The following is a 22,374-nucleotide window of genomic DNA, read 5'->3' as shown; positions in this document are numbered from 1 at the left end:
GCGCCACAGGGAACTGTGCTCTCTCCAGTCCTGTTCACCCTCTACACATCTGACTTCTGCTACAACACCGAGACATGCCACATGCAGAAGTTTTCTGATGATACTGCAATTGTGGGGTGTATCAGGGACGAGCAAGAGGAGGAGTACAGGAGCCTGGTGGAGGACTTTGTGCATTGGTGCAAACTCAATCACCTTCAACTCAACACTTCAAAGACCAAGGAGATGGTGGTGGATTTCCGCAGGTCTAAGCCCGCTCTGCTACCAGTCTCCATTGATGGGGTCAATGTGGAGGTGGTAAGCACCTACAAGTATCTGGGTCTCCACCTGGACAATAAACTGGACGGGCAGCCAACACTGATGCACTCTACAAGAAAGGACAGAGCAGGCTGTACTTCCTGAGGAGGCTGCGGTCCTTTAATGTGTGCAGCAAGCTCCTCAGGATGTTCTACCAGTCTGTTATGGCCAGCGCCCTCTTCTATGCAGTGGTATGCTGGGGAGGAAGCACAAAGAAGAACGATGCTGGGCGACTTGACAGGCTGGTAAGGAAGGCTGGCTCTGTAGTGAGAGCTGAACTGGAGTGCATCACTTCAATATCTGACAAAAGGACCCTGAACAAACTGATCAACATCTTGGACAATGAATATCATCCACTCTACAGCACTATTAAAAAGCAAAAGAGCTTGATCAGCTGGAGACTTCGCTCACTGCCATGCACAACTGAAAGGCTGAGGAAGTAATTTGTCCCCAGGGCCATTGAACTGTTCAATGCCTCACTAAAGGGAAGAGGAGAGATAGACTTCTCTGCTTAGTCTGTCTGCCTCTCCATGTTTTAGTACTGACTGCCCACTACTGCTTTACTACTGCTTTACTACTGTTTTACTAATGTCCATAGCCTAATGTTTTCACTACTCTTTTACTGCTACACTGTTTTTCATGCTATATTAGCACACATGATCAATGGCTGCGGTCAGGCTTCTGCTACAATACTGAATGAATGAATGGCTATAACCCTATTACCTCAACCTGTTCTTGCACTGACATAGTTTTTTATATTACCTTGTCTACATTATACTTTACTCTCCTATTTGTCCATATTATTTATGCTGGTCTCTAGACCTTATTCTTGCACTGTTGCACTACTTTTTGCACCTTCACCATGACACTCACTTTCTTGAGCACCTTGCCATGCACACATGACTAAAGGACTATGGTGGGACTACTTTTTGCACCTTCACCATGACACTCACTCCCTTGAGCACCTTACCAGTCCCGGCCCTGTCACTACAAGTGTCTTATGCTTGATCACCCTCAAGCACATTGGACTTTTTAAATTTAATTTATATAGTATATTTAGTATTCTTATCTTTCTTATCTTCTACTGTCTTTATTGTACAGTGGAGTTTAGCTATATGTTTACACTAATACTTATGTTTACCATTTCTGCTGTAAGTGCATGTTGTGTGTGATGTCTGTATGCTACTGAGACCCTTGAATTTCCCCTTGGGGATCAATAAAGTATCTATCTATCTATCTATTATCTGCTTTTGAGACTTTTAAAGCATAGTCAGAGATGAAGTAAAACGTAGAAGTAAAAAAAGAAATGAATAGCCTGCCCTACATCATTGCTGTACGTCGCTTTGGACAAATGCGTCCACCAAATAAATAAATGTACATGTAAAGGCATGTTTCTGATGATTTAGACTAAGATACCACACAGGAAATATGACCAGAGGAGATGTTGGACACTACACCTTCCCATAAAAATAAAGACACTACACACACATGATGACCATCTCATGTGATTTTTATCAGCATACATAAACAACTTTGAATACAAGTTATGATCACATAAATGCTCCAGTGATTTCAATATGTAAAAGCATAATAATTACATCTGATTCCATGATACAAATCAGTGCAACAGCGTTTACAAGTCATTACAGGACACATCTCGAACAAATACACCTTCCGAATAATAAAGTACAAGAAGAAATAGGTGAATACTAATCCTTAGAGAACTTAAAGTTATAGATAAAGTTAAAGGCAAATACAGAGATTGTTTACTACAACCTTTTATCTTCATAAGTCATGGTTAGTAAACTCTAAAAAATAAAAAAAATGCATTTTCAGCCTTTAAAGCAACAGGGCCAGTGCAGTGCATTCCAATACGCCTTGTGCACAGCCAAGGTGATCTGGAGTACACTAGAGCTTACTCTGTTAGCACTCTTGAGTTTGCTACAGGAACTATAAAGGCACTAAGGATGTCTCAAAGCAATCACTTACTCCACAGCTAACAATTTGTCTCGGAGGTAGACACCAGTAGGTAGGATACAAAGAAAGCTTGATTTACCAAAGATCATTGTTTTCTGGAGGAATGCCTGCTGGAGGGCACTTGTGAGTGGATTTAGTCATTGGCGATAACGTGGTACTCAAATCAACTAACATTACGATAATTACAGACAGCTGTAGCACTTGCAGACATTGATGAGACATTACCTGAAAGGTATTCCAAGTACAGGATTCAGTGACTAACTGGGAAAATTTAGCACAAAGTGGTAAATCACAGGACTCCTAGGTTTGTCAATAAACCATATACTTGGACCTGCCCCCAGGATGCCGCCTGATGGTCATGCATTCTGTCTACAGTGAGAAAGAACAATAAGATAGTTTTTCTTTTATTTTTTGGCAACATGTCCTACAGAGAGAAGACATTACTGATGATCAACATAATTACAAAAACATTTTTGTAAAAGTAAAATGATTTTTGTTTTTAATGAACATCTCAGACCTGAGGTCACAATGTTTTCACAAATTACCAAGGCAACATCAGTGGTTTGTCATTCCCATTATATATGTGTATGTGTAAAAAATAAAATAAAATAAAACAAAGAAAAAATACCTGTTGTACGTACAAAATCACATTTCAACAAAAGGATGGATTCTTGAGAACTACAAGCAGGCAGCTCACAGATAAACAAAAACAGAAATAGCTAAATGCATATGTTTATGGTAAATATGGGATATATTGTGAAAGACTGCAAAACTACAAATATAACTTTTACCAGGACGTTTGAAGTAAAAAAAAAAAAAGATCAGTAACAAATTAAACAGTATAGAGACCAAACACATTACAATGTGTGTTATGACCTCTACAGAAGGCCTAACCAACATTTATAGACTGACATACATGTGTTAGTACGCTTCTGTGTGTGTGTGAATGCAAGTGATGTGTTGTAAATAGATTTTACGTACATTTTTTAATACAGGTCACCATAATTTTCTCTGCAGTATCACGGTCTAACAGTACAGTCACAGAATAAAGACATACACAAAAGCTGTAAGAACCAGAGGCAGGTAGATATAGGATCTTTAAAACTAAATTCTAGCTATATAAAAATCATTTTAAAAAAACAAACAAAACAAATAATTGACCCCTGCTGTTCGGCAGCATCTTCATTATAAGACTCAGAATGAGGTTAGTAAATAAACACTACTCATCAAACTATCGCTTGGACAACACAATCATGTCAAGAGAAGAGATGTTCTGCACCTGCACTCAAATTCATCTGTTTCTATCAACATGTGAGCTGGACATGAAGATAGACACAGGAATGAATTAAAACTCCGCTTCCAGATTATGAGAAGCGGTTTGGCTGTCAAGCCACTTGGGTAAAGACAATGAACAAGACACAACCAAATTCCACTAAATGTGAACTTGCTACAGGCTTGCAAGTGCAGCTTAATGTGAGTGGTTTTCCATGCAATGCTGTCTCCTAGGTCTATACATTTCGATACTGAAAAACAAATTCATGCGAATGATTATTATAAGGCTGTTGAGGTGTAGGTAATTTTTTCCTGGTAGGAGAGAACTGTAGTTTTGCGTGTCTCCTGGAGAAGGCAGGGGTGAGTGCATATAGTGAGCATGTCTATGCCTGAGCACTGGTCAACTTCTGTAGGAGTGGAATCTGGAAATAAACAACAGACTTAGGTCAGGTGCTTTGAGTTAGAAAAACATTTGCCTGGCCTGTTATCTGCTTACAGGCCTAGCATACTTTGCAAATCAATAAGTACAGGTAACAAAAGCTTCAAGTTAATGGCTGGCAACTTTATTAGGTACCGTACACCTGCTCTTTAACGCAAATATCTAACTAGCAATGGCAGCAACGCATGCATTTAGGCACTAGCAATGCATTTAGGCACTTAAGACGCGGTCAAGAAGATCTGCTGGAGTTCAAACCAAGCATCAGATTTGGGAAGAACCTGGCATAGTTTTTGGTGCCAGATGGGCTACTGTAGTTTGAGTATTTCAGAAACTGCTGATCTACTGGGATTTTCACGTACATCCATCTCTAAGGTTTACAGAGTGGTCCAAAAAAGAAAAATTTCTAGTGAGCAGCAGTTCTCTGGGCAAAAATGTCTTGCTGATGCTAGAGGTCAGAGGAGAAGGGCCAGACTGGTTACAATTCGTTACAACCGAGGTATGCAGAAGGGCATCTGTGAACACACAACACGTTGAACCTTGGAGCAGCCGGGTCAGCTAAGAACAGGAAACAGGCTACAAATTGCACAGGCTCCCCAAAATTGGACAGTAGAACATTGGAAAAATGTTGTCTGCTCTGGTCTCAATTTCTGCTGCGACATTCGGTTGGTAGGGTAAGAATTTGGTGTTTTTCATACCACAATGTGAAAGAATGGATCCATCATGCCACAAAGAATTATGGCAGTTCTGAAGGCAAAAAGGGGTCCGACCCGGTTCCAGCTAGATGTTCCTAATAAATTGGCGCGTACATTCGGAAAAATTACACCAGTCTTCTAAAACTATTTTTATGCTCCTTGAACGGAGCCCTTCAGTTGTGGACCTGGTGTAGCCTGGGCCTTAGTCTGGCCGTGTGCCACTACTCACCTTAGTCAGGTCCACTCCGGTAAGTGCGTTCACAGACACAGGCAGCTCTGCCAGCAGGCGGTTGAGCTCGCCAGTCATGCGGTTCCCATCGCCACTCAAGATTACGATCTCGCTGGTCCTGGCCAGCGGTGCTGCCACTTTAGCAGCAATCTGTACACAGAAACACACACACACACACACACACACAAAATGATATTAAGATCAGAGTTTACAAAAACATGCTTGACAAACTTAAAGCAACAGTGAGGAGTTTTTGTCTAAAACGAGTGACCTAACTACATAAAAATGCAAGAACCTTGCAAACATCAACGACACAATTGACCTTGATAAAAGTCTGCTGGCATGCTGGCTAGTCTCTTTTGGAAATACAGTTAGTGATGTCACAGTCAGCTTTCTTTTATGTTTTTGCCAGAGCTCTGTTTTATTAACCTGACTCTCGCCAGATGAATTTCGCTCCGCCTAGCTCCACTCACATCCATCTGGGATCGGTTCCGTTGAGAGTGATTTCGGCACCAGATTTTATGGTAGAGCCAATCAGGACGCAGGGCGGGAGTTTCATAGATGTGACGTAGCGTAGAAGCGACTGTGAGACTGTTCTCAGCGTCACGGGTTGGCTTCGATGTGAGTGGTTGAAGTAGCACGTCAATAGATGACGGACAAGTGGTTTATCCCAGTGTTTCCCAAACTTTTTTTCTTTTCCCACTTTTTAAAAATGACAGACCATCGCGACCCATTTCACTTCAAATCTACCCTGCAACCACCAATATTGTTTTAGGCCACAGGTTCTCCAACTTTTCTATGCCTCCCCCAACCATACATTGCTATAGGATCCCTGCTTTGAACACGGTTGTGTTGCATTTTGAGCACCATCAGCGTGAAAAGTTGGAAATGACTACTGAAAAGATACGTTTTAATGCGCATCGGGGAAATTCTCGCATGTTGCGCAGTCGTCATTCGTCGGCATAGTAAGCTGTTCCTGTATTTCTAAAAAAAAATGTTGTAGGCTACGTTGCGTTGCAGACAAATGGGTCCATAACACTGTGGACGTCAATTCCAATGTAAACAGCAAATAACTCAAGTCGTTATATTGTATTGTTGTATTATATTATATTGTATAGTCGTTATATCAGAACAAGAGGCGTTTGCGCAATAGCCGGAAGAATGCGCCTTTACTTTGGAGTTAGCGAGGTAGAAAACGAGAGGAATAGTGTTTAAAATGCCCATTTAAATTGTAGACCATAATGCACTGTTGTCCATTTTAAATCAGAAATAAGAATGTGAGGAGGTTGCTATTAAAGGAATTATCCGGAGTAAAATGCACTTTAGATCGATTTACGGATGATTGGGGGTACATACGTTGAGTTGACATCAAAATCATGTCATTCGGATGTGTTTTGAGAAAGTTCGATTGTACCGTTTTCAGTCACAACTCGTAGCCTGGAAGTGAGCGGGGCATTTCAATTGCGCCGCTACAAAACGCTATTTTTATACCTCTTCTACAGTTCCAAACAACATAACACTTACGTGGTAGTGAGTAGAGGGTCCCTAAAGCCAAACCGAAGTATCCCGAGGTCTTTATGTGGTCGAATAGAGAGTCCAGAATGAATTTCATCAAGCCAGTACCTTTCCGGAAATGTTGCCATCTTTGCCGCCACCTTCAGGGGAAAGTCCGTAGGAGTCTTATTGCTGAGTGTGTTGTAACACGCTCTGGAAATTCACAATTTCGTCGCCGTTTAAAAAAATGTAAACATTTCCGGAAAGGTACTGGCTTGATGAAATTCATTCTGGACTCTCTATTCGACCACATAAAGACCTTGGGATACTTCGGTTTGGCTTTAGGGACCCTCTACTCACTACCACGTAAGTGTTATGTTGTTTGGAACTGTAGAAGACAGCACGGTCACTAGATTTTAATCGGTAAAGTTGAGGAGCTGGTATCTATTAATGTTCGTGCAAATAGGCGGATTCATGTCCCTTGCAGTTTGCAACGGTTTCATTTTGAGAGGTAGATATCCGTGCTGGCGCCCCCTCTGCGATGCGTTCGTTTCATGCGCCAGTTTCATGAGCTTTTATGACAAAACCGTGACTGTGGTAGTTAACAATCTACATCTTAATAGAAAACTGTTAGCTTTCCTGGTATCAAATGACAAATGGTATCAGTTAGGCCTATAACACAACATAAATTGTGCTGGCGACCCAAATAAAATCTCCTGCGACCCACCCGTGGGTTGCGACCCAGACTTTGGGAAACACTGGTTTATCCAATCATATGCAAGGATTTTTGATAAGGCCCAGCCTTCTGAAACACCTCTCCAATGGATCGATCCCAGATGGATGAGTGGAGCTAGGCAGAACGAAATACATCTGGCGAGAGTCAGGTTACCGTTTTATACCAAACTACATAACATAGAACGGCTAATGGTGAATTGCATATAGCTATCCAACAATCCAACACTGAGCGACACAAGAACACAGATGCATGAGGAAAATTCTCCCTTCACTCATTTTCTCTCTGTTTCTACCACACAAATCAATACCTTGGGCAGAGCCTCTAAGACCAGGGCAGTCTTAGCTGCCTCTCCGTACTGCTGGTAAGCTTCTGCTTTAAGCCTCATCTTCTCTGCCTCGGCCTTGCCCACAGCCTCGATGGAGGCGGCCTCTGCCTCACCGATGCACCTAATCTTCTCAGCCTCGGCCTGGGCAGTCAGCACTTTCTTAACCCTGGAAGTAGAAACAAAGGGTTTAGAGAGAGAGAAAGGGCAAGGGGAGGAGAACAAGAACATGAGAGAGAGAGAAAGAGAGAGATGGAGTCAGAGGGCAAGGGGAGGAGAACAAGAACATGAGAGAGAGCGCAAAAGAGCAAGTGGAGGAGAATGAGAGAGAGAGACAGACAGAGAGTGGGGTTATGGGAGATTAAACAAAGTGAATGATATGAATGACATTAAGTGACAGAGGATGACAGTGAGTGGTCACTGGCTGATAGGGCTGTAACGATTTACGATTCGAAACCGAAATCGCGACATTCATATCCACGATACTGTGTCGCGGTGTGAAAAGGCAGAATCGCGACACACCCTTTCTAGTGTTTCACGCAGTGCATTGCAGCTTAGGCGGCCGCAAAAGCAACCCACAACTCCCGCTTTACTTATCGGTAGCCTACGTTGTCCAAAAACAAATAAATAAATAAATAATCATTTCATACCTCTCCTTGCTTTCATTGTAGACTATGTGTGCAACTTTACCAAACAGTATAGAAGTAAACCCCCTCTCCTTGCCCCGCTCTCTCTCGCGCTCCCTCCCTCTCACTCTCCCTCCCTCTCCTGCTCAATGAACACGCGCGACTTAAATAAAACATTCACAATCGTGAAAGCAAGGACGCATAGAAGACGACTAGCTAAATTACTATTAAATCCGCTTAGCATCATTAGCATGCTGCACATATTTGTTTAAAACTCTTGCATTGAAGTTGACTGATCATCTCAATACCGTTTCCCAAAAGGGCCTGTCCCAAGGAGAACTAGTATTACCTTGAAACTTAAACACACATGGGGAAACTGAACAGTCCAATCAGTACACTATGATAGGCTAAGCTATATGCTACTTTGTTTACAATATTTCCAGGCTTCAACCAGACAGCTGAATTAAAGAGGTAGAGTTGTAATAAAAAATAGTAGGCCTAGGCTATAGGCTAATCTGCATAAAGTGTGCTGTCATAAATATCAGTCATTCAGAAAAATATTTTTATATCAGGATATAAAATAATAGATATATTATATTAAAATCCTCTGGTGTTCTAAGGGAGGCTATTAAAATTTTATTTAATAAAATGTCTAGCCCCCCCCCCCCCCCAAAAAAAAGGGGGAAAAAAAGAAAAATCGAGATTCGTATCGAACCGTGGGTCAAAAATCGTGATACAAACCGAATCGTGAGGTTGGTGTATCGTTACAGCCCTACTGGCTGAACTGGAAAGTCTTCCGACACACACTGATAACCAAAATATGCAAATCAAATCCCAGATGTGCACATCGGGGTGAGGCAAACATTTGCATGAGGTGGCTAGACTTTCCTCTGCCTCTCGCTTCACTGTGTCTGCACAGCTCCCCCACATAACTTATTACAATCGGTTGACACTATTATCCAATGCAATTTGTATACATGTATATATGTGATGTATGTATATACACACACACACACACACACACACACACACACACACACACACGGGACAGTGTCCTTAGAGCAACTCAAGGTTAAGACCCTTGCTCAAGGACACAATGGTGGCGGACACAACTTTTCTGGCTACTGCATGATAACATTGCTTCTTAGCCACTGCACTTCCACCGCCCCAGAACCACCAGAGCCCCTGTGTTCAGACGGAGACAGTACTCACTTCTGTCCTTCGGCCACCTGCTGCATGCGGTAGGCTTCAGCCTCGGCCGGCCGCTTCACCGTGGCGATGAGCTCCTTTTCCGTCCTGTCGATTTCTTTTTCCTCAATGGTGATCTGCTTCTTCCTCTGGACCACCTCGATCTCGATCTCCTCCAATCGGATCTTCTGCTGCTCCTTCGCAGCCTGCAGCTCATAGGCCAACTGAGCTTCAGCTTTCTGATTGGGTGAACAGCCAAGAGAGAGAAAGAAGGTTTGGTCTAGAGGAATGTTCCCATTGTGAGTAATTCTAATCTTAAGTAAACATTCAGGGTTCCCACTCTAACGGTGTGTTTCCACACACCGAAATTTCGCGTCGCTCTCATTGAGGTTGAATGGAGACGAAATTCGCCCTGGTTGGGCGAAATGAGAGCGAAACGCCGAGGCAGGCGAAACAAAGTTGGCGAAAGTTTAACTTTATTTAAATGAGGACCATTCGAGAACCAATCAGGTCTGCGTGTTTGTCTTTGGAGGCAGGAGTTACAAAAAAGTCTGACCAAGATGGCGGAGACTACCTGAGCTGTAACACGAACATTTGTATGTGATTAAAATGTTTCTACACGAACATCGGCACTTGTATCAACACAAATTGTGGTTTATATGCCACACTAACTTAGTCAGAGCACATACACCACTAAATAGACCACTATATATGTTAGTTTAAACACTCAGCTAGCTGACAGGTGAAATGCTAGTATTTTCGGACATTGGATTGCACTGTGAACCTAGCTAGACAGCTAGGCTACATGCTGCAACACAGCTATGAAATATATTATGTCTTATTGACCTTGTTGTTTCTATGAACATGAATTGTTGTTTATAGGTAAGGCATAAAGACCCCTGTACCTAAACGTTTGAACTAGCTGATTAGCCTAATTAGCTCGCTTGCCACCACTGGCTAGACACTGCAGTCAAAAGGTTAGCGGTTTGGCAGTCACGCCGCCGAGGCGAAATTTCGCTGGCCGAAAATCGCAAGGTGTTTCGCTGTGTGGAAACCCACCGTAAGTCAAATGTAAAATTCCATGACTTTTCCCTCACAAAAAACCTGAATTTTCATGACCTACTATATAAGGAGTGGTACAATATACCAACCAAAGATTTCAGAGCAGCCACGTAGCATTAAAGAATCTTTTTACTTTTTTAGAGCAGGATATGAATACACAAAGTTGGGCTAACCACAACTACTCAAGCAAGTAGTAAAGCTAATAACCAGGTAGACACCAATTCTGCGTGGAAATATAGGCTATTTGTATTAATGTATTTTGGCAAGTGGCACAGACTAAAAAAGGCTTTATTTTGCACAGCTCTGTTTCCCCAAAAAGTATGATATGGAGTCAAAATAGGGTCTTTAATATTGAGAGCTTGTGAAAAGATGTTCACATGTGTAAGTTTTGCAGCTGTGCAAAAGGAGTTCTGCATGTGAAAAGAAATTTCGTACCTGTAGAAATATTTTGTACATGTGTGAAAAAATTATGTACCTGTAGAAATATTACGTACTTGTGTGAAAGAAATGTGTATCTGTAGAAATGTTTTGTACATATGTGGGGGGAAAATGCGGATCTGTAAAAATATTTTGTACACGTGTGGAAAAAATATGTACCTGCACAAATACTTTGTACGTGTGTGAATCTCCTACGCGATGCTTTCCACTGAGATACAAGCTTACGGACTTTTTACCTTAATTTTACTGCCTTTCTGAAGAGCCAATCAACACATTGCTTACTGCCAACCAATCAGCGTTTCCCACCGACCACCTAGATTTTGGTGCTAAACAGATTGGCTTCATATCGAAGAGTATACTCAGAGCCCGTCTATAATGTCTCATTAGAAATTCTCTGGTATACTCTTTGATTGGGGTTGCAAAATTATAACTTAATTAAGAGTGACGTGGTAGCTCAATTTATACTGTGATCGCAAAAAGGGTTGAAGCGGAGCCGTAATGTTAACGTTAGCTATCCCATCCGCTTTTTAGACTGTAACGTTATAGGTTAGCTTCTAGCTAGCAGTAATGTTGACGAAATAGTTGAACTATTCATTCCATTTCCGAAAGGGTGATTCAGTGGTGTCATTCATGATTAAAAACAGTAATACTGTACACACATTTATGTTTATCTGCTATTATTATTTGATATGAGAACACGTTTATTTTATCACCCTTTGCAAGCCTATAATAATAGCCTAGTGGACGGCAAAAAGACGAATCAAATGAATGGGTTGTAATGGGACATCCACAGCTAGGAGATTATAGTGAGTGAGATTATAGTAATGCCCTTCCAGGACTGTTGGTTTGTTGTTTGGAATACAACATCCCATTTTCTTACATAGTTTTGTTTTCTTTGTGTTTGGGGAGTATGTTAACCACACGGTTATCTCGTCAGTTTATGAAGCACAGCAGCGGTTGCTATAGCAACCATAGACTGAACAGGACGGTAGACTACCAAGCAAGCAAGCGCTTAGGCAAAGTCTATGGCAAGATCTGAATGTAAATGGATAAACCCGTTCAAGCGTTTTCTTTATTTCCTATTTCTTTCAATTCTTTAACTTAAGACATGTAAGAATTAAGCCTACTTATTCGCTGGGCAACGTAAAAAACTGACGAGTTACATTAGCCCTTGCACTATGAGCTACGATAAACGTCAGCTAGGATAGCTATGGCAGCTATCATACAGTTATTATTTCAGGTTCTGGTATGATATTCTTAACGTTTTGACTATGTTACAACTGATAAAAGCATGACAAATAAAGTAACCAAATCGCTTTGCAATATTTTAGTCCAGAAATACTTATGGGTGTTAATTTACAGTAATGTTACCACCTATCTGCCCTTGCTGTTACCACCAGTTTTAATAACTAGATCTGTGGGTTAGCGGCAAAATCTGGGTGGTCGGTGGGGAACGCTGATTGGTTGGCAGTAAGCAATGTGTTGATTGGCTCTTCAGAAAGGCAGTAAAATTAGGGTCAAAAGTCCGTAAGCTTGTATCTCAGTTTCACACTCGTACTTTCAGTGTTGCGCAGGAAAGCATCGCGTAGGAGATTCACACACGTACAAAGTATTTGTGCAGGTACATATTTTTTCTACACGTGTACAAAATATTTTTACAGATCCGCATTTTCCCCCCACATATGTACAAAACATTTCTACAGATACACATTTCTTTCACACAAGTACGTAATATTTCTACAGGTACATAATTTTTTCACACATGTACAAAATATTTCTACAGGTACAAAATTTCTTTTCACATGCAGAACTCCTTTTGCACAGCTGCAAAACTTTATTACACATGTGAACATCTTTTCACAAGCTCTCAATATTAAAGACCCTATTTTGACTCCATATATGAAGCTGTGTAAAATATAAATAAAAACTGAATGCTATGATTTGGAAATCATGTAAATCCTATATTTAATTGATAAATAAATATATATGCATATACTGTATAATAAATGCAAGCAATCAACATTCTGCTTATATTTACATTTTACACAGCGTCCCAACGTTTTTGTAAATAGGGTTGTACTACGTGCTGATTCCATTATGGAGGGTGGGACAAGGTATGAAAATATGAGGCCTTTTCTTTGCACCGCGCTCTCCTGTTTGTTTTCTTGTGGGTGCGTGATTCAGGAAAGTCACAGAAAATCAAAGAAAATATGAAAATATGAGGCACCTTTGTGTTAACTTCTTGATTGAAAGAAGCTTTCTGCATCTCCAATTCACGTTTAGAATCCGCCATTAGAGTGTCTGCTTGGAACTTCACATCCATCATCTCTTTCTTACATTCAGCTTCCTACAAGACAGAGACGAGGAGAAAGGGTGAAAGGACAGCAGGAGAACTCTCAGGTAATGTCTGTATCAGGACATCAGGACAGTGCAACCAGGGATGGGTAGTAACTTGTTACAAGTAACGCACAAGTAAAAAAGCATTTTTTTCGAGGAACGGCAACTTTTCATATTCCTTTTTCAAAATGGTACTTCTACTCTTACTCAATTACATTTTTGAGCCAGTAGTCTACTCTTTACACCGCTACATTGTGGAGTGGGAGAAAAGAATGCATTTTTACGTTGCCCCGAAATGATAAAAGTAATGACCGGCCAATGTAGAATCAGACCATTTTGTGGCCAACTACATGGAAGTACTGTAGATGTCCTATATCTAACAGCTCAGTTAACACAATGATGTCCAGCCAGCTGCAGCATCTTCTAGTGAGACTGCCAGAGTAGCAATGAGACAAGAGAGATGACATGACACAGAAACTTTCACCTATATTAATTTCTGGCCAGCATCATTCAACAATCAAACTGGACAAAGAAAGTAGGCCTACAGCTTCATTCACAGGCAAAGCAAATGCACTGGAAATCGAGCACACAAGTTAGAAAAACCTAGCATTCGTTTATGTAGCCTCAATGTTGTCAGTGTAGGACATGACAGAGACGGCCGGCTGAGAAAAGATAGCCTACTCTGTCGCTCTGTTCTAAATATAGGTCTACCCATTATAGCCATTGTGTTTAGGTTACATTCTCTGTATAGTGAAGTTATAATCAGAATTCTAGCAATGCAAAGCAGAAGAACCAGCTGGCAATGGATTGGAAGTGATCGTGACTGCTTTTCGATCCATAGCCACATAATGCTTATTCTGGCTATGACAAGATGTTATAATATGGTGGTTGCCTATATGATTAGCCTACAGAGGAGTAGAAAAGCAAACAGGCCTAAAGGATACTTGTATCCCTTTAAAGGGCCATCAAAAATATAACCATTTTACTTGAGTAGATTTCTCAGGTGGGAAAATTTTTACTTATTTTACTTTTACTCAAGTCATTTTTGAAGGGAGTAATTGTGCTTTTACTTGAGTATAGATTTTCAGTACTCTACCCACCACTGAGTGCAACACACTCTATAAAGTAGCTGAAGACAAACAAACTGACCTGTGAACCAACCTGTTATGACATTCTAAAAGAAACTTCCAAGACCAAAACTATAAACACAATCACACTCAAACACATCCCGAGCGGTCTTACCCTGATCCCTGCGTCTCTCTCTGCCTCCGCCACTCCGATGTCGGCATCTCTCTGCACAGCAGCAGTCTGGGTCTTTCCCAATGAGCTCAAGTACTCCACTTTATCATACACATCCTGCCACCAGGGGGCACACACACAGGGGAACACGCTTAGTGCTGTTACACAGTAACACATACACAACAGCATTCACACATTGAGTGGTAAACACTTGGTAAGGCGCTCATGTAGAATACACAACTAACAACAACAAACACAAAACTTTATGTTGATGTTGACACCAATGATTTCCGCACTCCTGGTGTACCTTTATGGTGAAGCTGAGGATCTCGATGCCCATGCGGCCAACATCTGGGGCTGCTACCTCGCGCACCAGTTTAGCAAACTGATCTCGGTCCTGATAGATCTGCTCCACTGTCAGTGTGCCTGTAGAGCAGGAGATCAGGGCTTATTGTGTGTCCATTCATTAAAACATCCAAAAAAATGCAACAGGTTCAACAAGGACATGTGACACACATTTTTGCTCATTTCCATCATCTCTGCAACACTCAAGACTTCCTGTTGAGGCCCACAAGCGAAACTAGGTCATGTGCACTTGATTGATTGCAATATTAAAAACATCTAACAACAAAACACCTACATTGGGGGAGAAAATGAAACTTCTGTTTTGAGGTCATGTGTGAAAGTGAGAACTAGAATTACCACGTTGTGGTATTTCCCCGCACAGCCATGAATGTCTGTTTGACAACATGTGTTTGGCCAGGGAAGTAATACATAGATTATAGATTATAGAGTTGAAAGGAATCTGACCAACTGATGTTTTAGTCCAAGGGAATGTTCAAACCGAATTTGAAGATCGATCATCAAGGCATTCTTGAGCTATAGCGTTCACAAGAATGTGACTTTCAAGATCACAGTGACCTTGATCTTTGACGTCCATCATCAAAGACTATCCGGCATGGAGGCATAAAAAGTCAACAGCTTACACAAGAACATTCACAAGCACACTATACATAAGTGACCTCCATCAGATCTTCACACATATAAGACTCACCCAAAATGGATCGCAGGTGACCCTCCAGTGTCTGCAAGATGACACTTCGGATCTCATCCACTGATTTGCCCAGAAACTGCTCGCAAGCATACACCTGCAACTCATGGTCAGATGTGACCTTGACCTGTTGGAAGAAACACAACTCATCAACACTGAGGCACCCAAAGTTTTTATAGGACACTGGTAACGCACAGTTTTTTATCCACCTTATTCCTGAGGCACAAATGGGTATCTGTTGTTCTAAGATAAGTTTCACATGACAGTAGTGTAACTAAATGACTGTGTCTGACACATCCTAAGCCATTTAAAAGTAAACTTATAATATAACATAGCATTATTGACTGCAGAATTGTCAACATTTCGAAAAGAAATATAAGTTGAATATTCAAGTTAGCTTACTGAGACTGTACTAAGTTATATGTAAACCGAATGAAGATGAAAACTGGAATGGAAGTAGGTTTCAGGAATAAAGTGGATAGTGTTCAACACATTCAAGTGAATTAAAGTAACTATAGTCTACAAATGCTACAAATATGCAGTTTTAAAATGTCTTTAAAAAGGCCAATAAATATTTTTAAGAGACCTCAAAATATTTCAGACAAAAGTTTTTCTGTCTTCTATGTAAAATATTTAGTACATTAACATATGGAAATATTACATAATTAAAATATATTATATTGATTGCTCCTGACCGACATGGTAGTCCCTCTCATTCATCTTCCAAGACATTATAAATTATGCATCATCAAAAGCATCAGATGACAACACCACATGTCTACTGAGAAAAGTAATTAACAAGATGGTGTGGTGTCATCTACAGCATGCTAGACGTAGCTCGTCAAGAGCTCACATCACTTTGGCTGAAATCACAAATCAATTCAAAGTGAGCTCAGATGGGTGGCGGGTCTCCAGGGTCTCTGACGTCCCCCAAGATGGCCGCCCTAATGGACCATGCTCTGCTGTGCTCACAACACAAATGAGGCATTCACGTTAGGAGAACATTAACACGGGAGGAGATCAGGCAAGCCACCTGCCCCCTCCTTGCTGCCAAAGGAATAAAAGTAAACAGTAAGCTAATCCTTAAGGGAAAAAAAGAGGGCAAAAAAGCCACACTCGTGAGTAAGGTAAAGGGGAAGGAGGGAGAGGGGGATGCAATACTAATGAAGGAGGAAAAGGAGGAGGAGGGCGATGGCAGCAGCTCCTCAGGACTCGGCTTACGTCATCTGGCGGAGAACAGGCAGGGGGGAAATGGACACCAGATATTTGTGACAGGCTTCAACACATCCACCAGGGGGCGGAGTGCTCAGGCAAGCAATCCATGATGCCCTCATGCACTCACGACCGCAGGACAACACACAACACACCACACCACACACGGGAGCAAACATGAACATGCTCAGCCTGTAGCACTTCAACATTACACTGAAACAATGGGTGGGGAAAAAAGACAACATCACACAAAATATAGGATGGAAGACAGATGTCCCAAGACAGGCCGTCTTCTCAAACAGAAACTAGTAAAAGTAGTTAAGTGTTGGGAGGTCTTTGGCTTTTTTATCTGTTTCTCTATGCAAAAGTCAAAAAGGAAATTTGCAAGACACTGATCGCTTGCACTTGACTTTGCCAATAAACACTGTAGTTTCAACAGTGTGGTTCCAGTTTGTCCCATTTCAAGAGTTTGGTCTAAAAAAGGAAGTGTAAACGACCTATAGAGAGGCACGCTAACAACGAGAGATTCCAAGCCTCTGCGCCTGGGAAACAGCCTGTGAATAGTCAATGAACTTCCACATCCTTTTTGGCACTGAAAACATATGGCAAGGGAAACCTCAGCTTGTCTTATCTGCAGTTTTCCCCTCTGGCTATGATTGCTTAAATTGGGACAGGCTGAGCAACAGGGAATAATATCTCCTCTAATATGAATAATATCTTCTCTAATATATTTCCTCTAATTAATCCATATACCTTTTTTTACATAAACCTAATATATATATATGAAGAGTTTGCTTCCAGAACGCTATATCATCCATTGAATTTTCATAAATATTTTTTTTTTTTTACATTTAGTTTTCCAAGTGATGTCAGTAGAACTGTAATTGGGTGTAATCTGTAATGAAGATAATATAGCATTTTGGACCCAAATTCTTTACATTCATACATACATACAAATAGTTAAAATCATTCTAGTTAACTTTAAGTCAGAATTCAAATATGCCGTTACTACCCAGGTGCTGGGTAATAAAGGAGGAATGGAAACAATAGAAACAGGCAAGTGTGGTCAACAGGCTTTCTCTAGTTCCCTGTCTGACATCTTTGTTCATGACTTTCATGGTGAGAAAAGGCTTTATTCATTACTCTTATTTCAGCATGAAACAATTAAGCTTTCTGATTTAGGCATTCTGTATTCTGAAGGATGGGTTTGAATTCCTCTTCAGACATTCTTATTTTTCTACTTTCAGAAAAATAAATAAATAAATAAATAAATAAAAATAAAAAAATACATGATACATCCATCTCCATAAACATACAAGCATAGGGATCTAGTGTGAGCTTAGTTTTTAGTTCAGAGAGGGGAGATGATTGATCTTCACTTTGGCTACAGGAGAAATGTATAGCACTGCTAAACCATGAGCCATCCCTGAGAGTCTGAATAAGGTTGGAGGCAACCACTGTATGGGTCCAGCAAGGAGATTAACACCAAACAAACAAACAAATAAACAAAACAACCAACCAAACAATCAAACATAAAAAACAGTGGAAGGTTCTGAAGCGACCTGGATCTGGAAAAAGCATTCCTTAATGGCGATGTGAGGCAATTTACCTGTGCCACTCCAGTGACAGTTATAGCTACGCCCTCGGCTGTCTCTACATCCTCACACTTGGGCTGCAGGGTCATAATCTCAAGGGTTATCCTGCGGAGAACGCAAAACAAAAACAACCCAAAAGGTTTTGTATGTTCTAAAAGGAGCGTGTGTGAAAAAAGGCAGCGAATGGGAAAAAAAGGCAGCGATAGGAAAACAAATAAACAAACAAACAAAGTAAATATGAGCAGCAGTCACTCCAGACACACATAACACAACCCAGGTGCATTGATAGTGAAATAGAATGCTTCTGAAGATGCAAGTTTACGAGTAATGTTCAACTGCCTAGGTCTTACAGTATCTTCCACTGTCGAAATTATCCTTCATGGCGGAAATCAGCCATGATTTTTAAAGCTCAACCATTACACAACACAAATTCTTAATAGTTTCCTCCAAAGCCCCTATTCTGCACTGCACTAGTTGGAGTCCCCTTGATCTGATTGGCTAGTGCTTGCAGACACGATCAATTCCCAGAGCTTTGGGTGGTCAGAGAGTCTGGACATCAGAGCATTACTGGAGTAACAGCTGTTGGGACTGTGGGGAGAATTTCACAAACAGGTTCTTGGGTAAATTGTCTAGGGACTTTGGAGCATGCATTAGGTGTCAGTTACAACTGCATCTCCATAGACATACATGCCACTGTCCACTATCAAGGCACCAGGGTGAGACGCATTAGTGAGCCGACAAGAGTTATAGCCAAGCCCTGAAGAGGTTAGTAACTGTGGACTCTCTCCCTCTCACGTTTGGCTGTTGAAGGAGAAAGGAGTAAGAGGTAAGAGTGAGAAACCACACGATCGTCGGTCCTCAGCTGGTTTTCCAGTTTCCTTTTGCCATTTTATTCCAGAATCTCTCCATCTCAGTTGGACCCTCTGTTTATAGTTTTTTTGTTGTTGTTTTGCGATGCATTACCTGAGCGACCCCTGTCACATCCAAGGGGACACCCTCCGAAGTTTCGATATCCTCGCAGCGACAGAGGATGGTGATTATCTCCAGAGACAGTCTACTCGGGCAGGCGGGTGAAGGAGGGAGCGACAGGAGAGGCAGGACAGCAAGTGTTACAAAAGCGGTTAAACTAAATCAGAAAACAGGGCAGGGGGCAAGGGTTAAGGGTCAAAGGTCAGGGAAGGTGGTGAGTTATCCAACATGTGACCCAACTGACAAGGACATTCCAAACTCTTTCCTCATTCAACTATTTAAACAAATGACTCACAACATTAACTAATTTTTCTTTTTAAAGTTTTTAATCAAGGCCAAGCTGACCTTTTCAGAGGTCACTCAAAGCACTCAAAGCATTCAGAGCATTGGAATGAGCGTGTCAATGCGTTTCACTATTCCTGACAGCCAAAGATGGGAATGCCTCTACACATGCCTACACACCACAACCAATCAACTGGGATAAGTGCTAGGCTATTTCAAGCTACAGTATTATAACAGCACCAGAAAAAAAAAAACACACACAGCAATGTAAAAGACTGTGCAACGTAGGGGTTCAATTCTACAAAGTATCCTAGTATAGGCCTAATCAAATAAAGACATCAACACACGGGGGAAAAAAGCAAATGTTTTGAGCTGAGTGCAGGCATACTAGATAAGGAGAAAAACCAAGATTCACCACAAAACCACCTGGGTACGTTCACTGGGTACGTAAGTTAAGTGATGAACCTTCTACAACAAGAGCCCTATGCCATTGTTTTGGAGAATGAAGTCATACATCTTCTATTAGGAGGTTTACCACTTACTCTGAGTTACAGTAACTTACCCAGGCTTGTCACTAAACCATGTACTTGGAAAACCCCTCTGTTCTGCTCATGCTAAATAGCCTAGTTCTGTATGCACGTCTGATTCAACCAGCATTCCCCAAACTAGCACAAGACTTCACTGGTTGATTTCACAACCCAAACAACATACATTCTCACTAGTACCTTAGTATTTTACTAGTCCAGACTGACTGGGCATGCTTTTGCCCACTGGATCATGGCACATATCAATTGATAAGGCATGACAACAGCATGGTAACCATGTCCCTGTCTCCTCCTTCCCAGACTAAACATAGCACCCTCTTGGACTGCACTCACAGAATTAGATCAATATCCCGGCCATAGCATCCATTAAGGAGATTACAGCAAACAGGGAGTTGCCTCCCTTCCCCCTCCCAACCTCACGTAGTCAGCTACACACCACAACTGCTACGCACCACAACTGCTACGACATCTCACAGGTTTCAGGTTGCAAACGGCTCAAGTCATCTATGTGCCACCATTAACCTGTCCCATTTTATTTATGAAGGAGTGCGCCCATATAACCCAGAGAGGGGATTAAGCATTAAGATCACTGCATTCATATAATGTAGAATCTCCAGGTACCAAGAGGTTAAGTCTGCTCCTTTTTATGCATTAGTATACTGGTGATGCTACATGGGGACCGATGATTTGAGCCAGTCCTCGAACCCGGTCATTTCACTACAGAGAACCAACCCACATTAGAAAGATGAAACCTCTGTTGGTGTGTCAAGCATAGAATCCCAAAATTATGATACAAAAGAAAGACAAAGGCTCATGTGATCTCAAAGAAAGCAAGGCGGGTTAGAATGGCAAGACACTGACAAACCAAAGTAAAGCCACATAGAAAATGTTAAAAAAAGACAGACAAAATTGTTATGATTGCAGACAAACAATCAGCTGCCAAATTGTATATCTTTATTTGCAATGTGTTAAGCTATAATGAATGGTACTTTCTATGAGAAAATGTAAAACATGTGTGTGTGTGTCACAGATTATTTTTTTTTCCTTTTCTGGGGGAGAGTTCTCTCCATTGTTTACATCTACGGAAGGGCGGGGCTTTGCCACCGTCACAAGACGGGTTAGTGCAGTTAACCACAGCATAGTGTAAGCCAGGCTCTGCTTTCATTAAAATGCCCCCCCCCCCAGATGAGGCGGCTAATTGTGGCTGAATGAATCTGTGCGGCCCTGACCTGAACTAATCCTCCGCCTAGCCCCATCCATGTTTATCTTTCCAGGGAGCGGACGGGCCTAGCAACTGAGGCTCCAGTGCTGTGCTGTGCTGTGCAGCAACTGACAGGAGTGATGAGTTGTTTGTTTAGATAATGCCTTATGCTGCTGCCAAAGTGTAACTAAGGCCATTTCAGCTCAGACACAGTAATCTGCTTTGTTATAGCGCAATGAATCTGCTTTAAAAGTTGCTAAATATGGAATGACATATGTGCGTAGGTATTTGATTTCTCCTCTCCAAGAAAGTAAATTTATATAATGTAAATTAATGTATTTGTTGGTGTATAACATTTAGGATACTATCCCACAAAATAAAGCAAAAATAAGGCTCTACACTGCATTTTCCTATTCAATAACATGCCACGTCAGACACATTTCTTTCAGATTTTAGAATTTCAGAATTAAACCAATCTATCCCTAGTGTGTTGTTGTGCAAATTAAACGATGCAGTTAAAGCTGCAGTTGGCAGCATTTTTTGATTATATTCACTGAATCCGACACTATGCTCCGACAGAACAACATAAATCAGCCGGTTTTAGAAAAAACCCTGCACTTCTACCTCCACCTAGAGCCTGTTATTTGTTTTGCTAAAATCCACAGCTCCCGGTTTTTCTGGTCCAATCAGAGCAGGGCTAGTGAGATCTGACTGTCAATCACATTCTGGTGCAGTCGGGAGCGCACTGACGAGCACAAACTCGATGAGAGGGTGCTTGGTGGTAGTGGGGCAGGGGCATGAGAGTTGTAAACATTAAACATTTTCCAAAAGTCCCCTCAATCTGTCAGACTTGCCAACTGCAGCTTTAAGTCGCTGGACTAAGTGATGCAGTGTTTTCAGTGATGGCAAAAGTAACAGTGACAGCAGTCCTGGGCTCTCGTGACGGGCAAAGTGATGCGGAACTTACCTCTGTATGTCTGTGACCAGCCACCACGCCCAGGCCCAGCCCCCAACCGTGTACGTCTTTGAGTCGGAGCCACAGCAGCCACCTAAAGAAACGGCACAATATGCACATGTGTGAGCCAAGCACTGCTCAGGGATAGAGGAAGCAAAGAGAAATACCACAGCTCACATCCCATCATATCCACCCAGGCACAACTGTAACGTGCAGCAA

General features: G+C 41.5%; 1 protein-coding gene across 2 annotated transcripts in view; it reads right to left on the bottom strand.

The window, feature by feature from the left end:
• Positions 1-1,786: 1,786 nt before the first annotated feature.
• LOC143111335 (flotillin-2a) overlaps positions 1,787-22,374 on the bottom strand; it is a 32,197-nt gene continuing 11,609 nt past the window's right edge. For both annotated transcript variants that reach the window (XM_076273556.1, XM_076273557.1), the window contains exons 2-11: positions 22,168-22,249; positions 18,218-18,308; positions 15,400-15,523; positions 14,653-14,771; positions 14,349-14,462; positions 12,997-13,116; positions 9,294-9,508; positions 7,441-7,624; positions 4,904-5,053; positions 1,787-3,965 (exon numbers count right to left, since the gene is read on the bottom strand). In XM_076273556.1, the coding sequence (XP_076129671.1) occupies positions 3,927-3,965; positions 4,904-5,053; positions 7,441-7,624; positions 9,294-9,508; positions 12,997-13,116; positions 14,349-14,462; positions 14,653-14,771; positions 15,400-15,523; positions 18,218-18,308; positions 22,168-22,249 (1,238 nt within the window). In that variant the 3' untranslated portion in view covers positions 1,787-3,926. The remainder of the gene's footprint in view (positions 3,966-4,903; positions 5,054-7,440; positions 7,625-9,293; positions 9,509-12,996; positions 13,117-14,348; positions 14,463-14,652; positions 14,772-15,399; positions 15,524-18,217; positions 18,309-22,167; positions 22,250-22,374) is intronic.

Source organism: Alosa pseudoharengus, unplaced genomic scaffold (assembly GCF_046254945.1).
Source record: "Alosa pseudoharengus isolate Yale_2024_CS ecotype anadromous, Long Island Sound unplaced genomic scaffold, YU_APseudo_1.1 YU_APseudo_1.1_scf_8, whole genome shotgun sequence".
NCBI classification, from domain to species: domain Eukaryota; kingdom Metazoa; phylum Chordata; class Actinopteri; order Clupeiformes; family Clupeidae; genus Alosa; species Alosa pseudoharengus.
Note: the sequence above shows the minus strand (reverse complement) of the source record. Positions and strands in the feature narration are given on the sequence as shown.